The 7,483-nt window shown below is 42.1% G+C and overlaps 1 protein-coding gene across 15 annotated transcripts in view; it reads left to right on the plus strand.

Annotated features, from left to right (window-relative positions):
- Epb41 (erythrocyte membrane protein band 4.1) overlaps positions 1-7,483 on the plus strand; it is a 251,748-nt gene that overhangs the window by 227,026 nt on the left and 17,239 nt on the right. For 8 of the 15 annotated variants that reach the window (XM_023703019.1, XM_023703020.1, XM_023703011.1 and 5 more), the window contains 2 exons: positions 4,055-4,498; positions 5,698-5,826. In XM_023703019.1, coding sequence (XP_023558787.1) covers positions 4,055-4,498; positions 5,698-5,826 — 573 coding nt within the window. The remainder of the gene's footprint in view (positions 1-4,054; positions 4,499-5,697; positions 5,827-7,483) is intronic. The other 7 variants (XM_023703017.1, XM_023703018.1, XM_023703021.1 and 4 more) reach the window with 2 other exon arrangements.

Genomic DNA, 7,483 nt, shown 5'->3' on the forward strand with positions numbered 1-7,483 from the left:
AAAAAAAAAAAAAAGAAAGTTAATACAAGGCTGCCAGCTCTTGTCATCTTAACGGAGGAAAGAGTATCTAAATGGGTGTGAAAAAAATCACCACATAGGTTCCCCGGAACACAGCTAAGGCTCTTGCTGAGGTGGCAAATTTTAGGAAGATTTTCAGAATGTGTTTTCACTGTAATCGCTTATACAGTAAGACAGTTTTGTTAGTATACTGTACTTCTTTTGGTAAGTCTTTTTAAATATGTAAATCCCTTACTTCAAAAGTAACCTAAATAGACAAAGTCCCTGGATTGCATTTAATAGAGTGGCAGCTAAATACCTGTAAAATATGTATATCCTGCTTTTGATGGAATCAGGAAGTCAAGGAAGGGGTAATTTATAACTCATTAAAGCACATATATACACAGTGTTTGAGGATTTGAGAGAAAGCCTTTTAAAAATCCCTTGTTTTCTTCTCCCAAACACAGAAAATACTAGACTATCATCTGTAGCAGTAGTAATTGGCTTTTTAAATGAGACTGAGAACCTTCAAATAGGGTTCCTGTTCGAGAAAATTTCTATCTGCCAGTCCTCCTTCCCATATGCTTGGAGCCAGCTAGGTATTTCTGTAGGATCTTGTGGGCAGCTGGCCTGTTACACAGCATCTTTCTAGATGAACAGCACTTTAATTAATACCTTTGGATCACATTAAGTCTTGATTTTGCTCTGTTGTCACATGGATGGCTCAGACACTATATATCAATCCATATTCCTGGCAACGACCTCTTAAAGTTTGCAGGCTAATTTGGTCAGTGCAGTTGTGCAGTCTTATGTAACGCAGTGGCCCTTGATGATGATTATAGCCAAAGGCGGCAACATTGTCAGTTAAAATTCTTCAGTGATACTCTATGCCAAATTCTGGGTGTCTTGTGTCATGGAAACTTTACATCTTTTTCTGGCTAGAGCTTTTTCTTCTGGCTTTTCAGGCTTCTCCATATATTTAAAAGTATAATGTCAGCCACTAACAACAGATTCTGCCAAGAGAATGTTGTACAGTCAGTGTACTTCTCAAAATCGGAGTCAGATTTGATGTGTATTCTTTTGAGCATAAATGAATACATTCTTTGGTCCTATTCAAGTTACTCTGTGGTGCCAGGAGAAGAGGACCTTTAGAAACAGAAACAGACCTGAATCTAACCCCCAGTTCTATCACTTCCTAGCTGTAAGTTACTTAACCTCTCTTCTCTTCATCTATAAAATATGATAATGTCTACCTCAATGTGAGATTGTAAATAAGCCACATTAAAGTGACTAACACTGTACTTGGTACACAGTGAACTTGCCGTGCTATTAGTTTCCCTTTTATTTTACTGATAAAAGAGAGAAAATGCTGGACTAGACAAGTTGTTTTGGTCAAGTGAGGTACTGTTTATGTCCTTTCTAAACATGCCTCACTGAACATTTCATTATTATAAGACATAGTTTGTACTGAACACCTATTATATGTCAAAATCTATACAAGAAAGGTGAGACTAAGTAAGACATGGTAAAAATAAGGAAGCTGTCCTTCACCAAGTGTGTAGTCTAATGGAAAAGACAATGAGTGTTCCAGTAATGAGAGGGGTGAAAGAGGAAGCCAGGCAGGGGTGGGGGGAAGCTCCCAGGGGAGCTGACATTTGCAAAGCACAGACTTCCAATCAGTCACCTTCTTTGTTTTTGGGTTTTTTGTTTTTACTATATTTTTGTTGCTGTTGTTAAAACTGTTTGGTGGGGGAAGTATTTTTTTATTTTTGGTACTGAAGACCAAACCCAGGGCTTCCAGCTTTCTAGGCAGGCATTCTTTTTTTTTTTTTTTTTTTAGGCAGGCATTCTACTGCTGAGCCAAATCCCCAGCCCCCAGACTTCCAATCAGAGAGACAATATTTACAAAAGCTTGGAGACAAAAAGAATGCTCTGTTCTGCAAAGTGCAGACAGTTTTGAATTGAGGAAGAGGATGCATACAGAAGTTTAGCAAGATGAAGCTGGAGAGAAGTAGAGATCAGATTTTTGCAAGCTGGTCTATTTTTGAACAACCCTATAACAGCTTGCCTGGCTCAGGCGCAATGCTAAGAGCAGTGCTCTAGAAAGTAGTACAGTGCACTAAGCTCTGTCTTGGTCCCCCAAGCCCTCACACATCACAGGTCAGGTAGGTGCCCTAATGGTTGGGTTGAATTAAATGAATCAAGGTACCTTGTAATTTACAAAGTATCTTTGTATATGTCATTGTATTTGATCCTCAGAACCCTACAAATCAAACCAAGCATTATTTTCATTTTAAATTAGAGGAACCTGTAATCCCAGCACTTGGGAGGCAGAAATCAGGAGGATCACTAGTGATGTGGGCTCTGTGGTGAGACCCTGCACCAAAAAAAAAAAAAAAAAAAAAAAAGAAAGAAAGAAAACTAAATTGGAGGAAATGCGTATACTGTTAAGAACTTTTATGTATCTCTGGTCAGCAGACAGAAATAACTTTGTTGTCAGTCTTTCAATTCTGTCTTTCATGTTCCATGTAGGACTCATAATCAGCTGATGAACAATCTGCCTAAAATGAATTTAATGCATGTGTCTTGTTTGAGGTGTTCTTATCTGCATATTTCATGATATTAGGAATAAAGTTGGCTCAAAGTTTCTGAGTATAAGGATCTTTTCTTACCTAAACAGAACATTGGTTTATGTTCATCTCAACATAGGCTATGTTAGAGAGTGAGCAGCTGCAGTGGTTTTCTAAAATATAATTAACATGATTTGATCACTAAAATTTGTAAGCTGGTCCAGGCTTTGTCATTCACTCTAGAGTCCTTTTTCTGTTATTAAGTCCCTGCATGCCATGCCGTGTGGTGAAATGCTCCTGTGGGCTGCATAGCTGCTTTACAGCTTTCAGTGCACGTGCAGAGGTCACTTGTCATAGAATTTGGCGTCAGTTAGATTGTTCACTTCTCAAATGGTTCATACTCCTTTTCTACAGGTGTAAATTCTTTATTTTCTTCCACTTGGAACACCATTCTTAGCACTTTAAGAATAAGTCCAGTTGTTACAGTGGTATCTTCTTACACATGTTGTTTTCAGCATACTTTAAAACTTTCTCTTATGGTGGGAGGCATTTAGCCCAGGAGGGAACTTTCTGTGTTTCCAGGATTTATCTCTTTCAGAAGTTGAAGGTGTTGTGTCATTCATCTGTGAAGAAACACATCACAGCTGCTAGTCATTTTGTTTATAAAGAAACATTTTACTAGTTTGGATAGCATGTTTGATACCATGACTGATTAGAGTAAGTCTGTGTTGGTGTTCAACATTTGTCTCTCTGCCAAGCAAAGTCTAGATTTTAGTTTCTCCATTAGGGGCTAGTGTGAGATACACATGGTTTACAGATACATGAAATGCTTTTCCGCCTCATCAGGCTCTGCAAGGGCATGTTTTGATTGGCTCATAAATTGCTCTGAATAATAATGAATTAGGAAAGACAAAGTAACCCTTTCAAGTATGAAGAGAATAACCATACATGGTGGTGCACACCTATAATCCCAACACTTAGAAAGCTGAGTCAGAAGGATCACCAAGGTTGAGGCCTGCCTGGACTATGTGGTGACACCCTGTCTTTAAAAAAAAGAAAGAAAGAAAGAAGAAACTGTTATACAGGAAACATCATAAGTGTTGGATACTGTGTGAAGCATATTAAAATTATTTTTCAGGTTAATTATGTTACAGAAGTTTGACCAAAATGAAGTTGAACTGCTTAAAATATGTGTAATGAATAGCAGTTCATCCTTTTGACCAACTTCAAGCTAAAATTCTTACTTTATATTAGTGTTTTTGAGACTTAAAAGTCTCCACTGCCAAACATAGTGACACATGCCTTAGTCCCAGCACTCAGGAGGCAGAGGCTAGAGGATCACCAAGAGATTAAGGCCAGCCTGAATTACATAGTGAGAACTTGCCTCAAAAAAAAATTATTATTATTATTATTGATTCTCAGAGTTCCTTATGGTTCCCCACTTGTTCCTAATCTTCCTGCTTTTGTATGTGTTCATTCATTTGTAGAGTATAAATGGCATTCGCACAGAGGAGGTGGCTGTCATGACAAAAGGGCCTGCTAACCTTGACTCTGAATGGGAGGGCCCTGAGGACTCAGTAGTTCCTAGTCACAGGCAGATGACCATCCCATCGGAGTCTCCACAGAGCTTTGATTTTGGCCTCCTCTCCATAAGCAACAAAGAGACAGAAGAGAAGGAGCAGGGGGCAGCTGGCTGTATTGAAATTAAGGAAATGCCAAGAGTCCCGAGTGGGGAGTGTGCAGGAGTGGAGGAGGCCAGTACCTTAAAGTTCTCAGTATCACCAGCTTCCTGTCAGCTGCAGCTTGGTGAAAAGAGGGCAGACAGTGGTGAAGAACCTGTTACAGCAGGAGAGCCACTTGGAAAACAAAATGGATCATTTCTTGACTCTCATGTGGGTAACCAGTTCCCCACCTTCATTCGCAGTTTCCAGGTAGTAACTGATTCGATGATGCAGGTCTAAAGGCTCTCTTCGGGAGGAAGCCAGAATCTATTCTGTGCAGGAGGAGGTGGTGGTGGTAGTGGTGGTGGTGAGGGTAGTGGCCTCTGCTTTTTGCAAAAATCACAAAATAAAGCCTTTGATTGTTATGAAGAAATTCATTGAGAGGAATTAACTCCATGAGTAGAAATGCTTTCTCCCTGATGACTTTACAAAACTCTTGGGAGTAAAATCTCCAGCCCTTCATCTTTGTGAAGCAGGTGTAAGTAGATTCATCTTTTTCTTGCTCAAATATGAGCTGTGGGAAGAAATGCGTTTCAGAGACTTCTATGATGACCATGTCCAAAACATTCCAGTACTCCTGATAAAAGGGGCAACTGATCTTTGGTTGAGATTTCAGGCCCCAAACAGAAATATATGTACTGCAGCCACTTTGGGCAGCCACTACTCCCGCTGACCCCGCTCCCAGGGCTTCCTTGATCCTAGGCACTAATTTCTATGCTGCGGTGGACGGCCTCCTAGCCCTGTCACAATCGGGGGGCAGTGTGCGGGTGATTTGTAGCCTGGGGGTGGTGAACAGATGGCCAGGAAGGCCTTTTGTACTCCACTAATGTTCAGGCTTCTGAAATTCTGAGGTTAATCACCAGGTGGTGGTAGAACTGATTTTTTTCTTTCCAGTTTTCCAAATACTGTTTCTTCTTAGTAACTCCAAAGTGAGTGTCTGACATTGATTTGAAAGAAGTTAATGAATTCTAGGGTAATGCATTCCAGTTGCCTTGCTGTTCATGTACCATTTGTACTTAGAGGAAATGTGGCTGATTTTCTTAATTACAATGGTACAGCCACAAGGACAAATAAAAGGGATTGCTATTTGGCAAATAGTTTTATATTCAAATTTGGAAGGTCAGTCTGGAGTATTTTGTATCACCACTCATAACTCTGATCTTATAGTTTTCCATTAAGCTTATGAAAGTGATTACAGTAATGCTGCTTTTTACTGTCCGCCCCAATCTGATGTCACACCTTGTCAGCCTTACTTTGGAATAGTGTCCAGGTCTTGGGCAGAGGAAACACCTTAGAGATTGAGCACACCCTTTGTTTGATTCAAGCTTCTATCAGATCAATGTCAGAGGGCTTGGTTCCCCCTAGCTGTCAGAAGACTCTGCTAATGCTCTTTCTTTTCTGCTTCGCAGCCCCCACTGGTGAAGACACAGACTGTCACCATCTCAGACACTGCCAGTGCTGTGAAAAGTGAGATCCCCACCAAAGACGTCCCCATTGTCCACACTGAGACCAAGACCATCACATATGAGGCTGCCCAGGTAGGAAGCATATATTGTTTCAGAACCAAACGCCAGAGTAAATGTAATAAATGAACATCTTTTTCACAGGGTTTCTAGTCATTTATTTCAAGTAATGCCAGCTATAGGGGCACAGTTCTTTTTAGAAGAGATTACTGGCTTGGCATGGTGGTGCACGCCTATAATCCCAGTATTATGGGAGGCTGAGGCAGGAAAATCGCTTTGAGTTTGAGGCCACCCTGGAACCCTGTCTCAAAAAACAAAACTAAAACCAGAGAAGGAGAAGGAGAAGAAAAGGTTACTAATCTAAGGATGCCTCACAAATACTTTATTAAAGGCAGAATTGTCAGGGTAGGTGTGTAGCTCATCTGTGTGAAAGAGCGAGGACTAGAGTAACTAGGAAAGTCCTCTCGATGGCAGTGACTTTTGGTTGTGGGTTGAATGCTGGCAAGCAGGCGGCTGTGGGAAGCTCTGGCTGAGGGCTGTCGGTTAATCTTCACCACTAACTGTGTGGCCTGATCTCCATTTAGGAAAAGACTAGCTTGGTGGTTAAAAGCATATATATACAATTAACCAAATAGCATTTGTCTGCATCCTAGCTCAGCAAGATAAGTAGTAGCCACGTTTAGACAAATTGCCAGTCTCTCAAGTTCTGTTTCCTGGCTGTAAATTGGGGCTCATACCACCTACCACGGCAAGAGTTAGAGGAAGATCAGTAAATGATGTCTGAAAAGCCCTGCACAGACATGGCCTAGTGTCAGAGTGCTGCCCTGTTGTCCCTTATTGTGCTCTAGAGTGTGGAACTGGAGTGTGGCAAATGAGAAGTTACTTAAGGTTTTTAGTGGTGGCAGTAAAGTAGCACAATTAAGCAGCAATTTTGTAAGAGGATTCCTAGAGCTGTGTGCTGAATATGTTGTTAATGGGGTGGGGACAGCGGGGAGATGGCTCAGTAGAATAAGCACTTGCCTGGCAAGTGCAAGGGTCTGAGTTCAAACCCTGGTTCTGAGAGAGAGAGAGAGAGAGAGAGAGAGAGAGAGAGAGAGAGAGAGAGAGAGAGAGAGAGAGCGCGAGAGAGAGCGAGAGAGCGAGAAAGCGCGCAAGCGCGAGCAAGCCGGGGAGACAAGAAAGTGACAAGGGTAGATCTGGGGAGATGCTTCTGCAGAACTGAATATAGCCTTAGGAAATGAGAAGAAAGAGTTGTGTCAGTTAGGAGAACAGCAGCAGATGGGTAGGGCTTGGCAGTGAAGGGGGCTGAAGAGGAAGGGATCGAAGATGACCTTAAGACTGCACACAGCAGGATCCAAAGTGCAGGCCCTGAGAGTGAGGGAGATGACCCAGGGCCCGCAGGATCCTGAATAGACCAGGAGTGCAGGCCCGGTAAGTGAGACAACCCAGAGCCCAGCCCCAGTGTGTGAGTGAGACCGCCTGGGGCCTTCGGATCCTCATTTGACCGAGAGTGCAGGCCCATCGCCGAACCCTTTAGCAGAACTCCTTGCAAAGAGGCTAGTGGCAAGACCCACCCAGCTGATTCAGGAGCAGAACATCTTGCCAGAGAGACACAAAAGGTTCAACTCTAACGGCTGCAGCAGAAAGAAGTGGAGCACAGCAGCCAGATCCAAACAACACCCACCTGGAAGAATCTAAACTTCGTAGATCCGGACCTGGTGCTAAGGTAATA

The sequence above is a fragment of the Octodon degus genome, unplaced genomic scaffold, assembly GCF_000260255.1.
Source record: "Octodon degus isolate 3935 unplaced genomic scaffold, OctDeg1.0 scaffold00163, whole genome shotgun sequence".
In the NCBI taxonomy this organism is placed as follows: Eukaryota; Metazoa; Chordata; class Mammalia; order Rodentia; family Octodontidae; genus Octodon; species Octodon degus.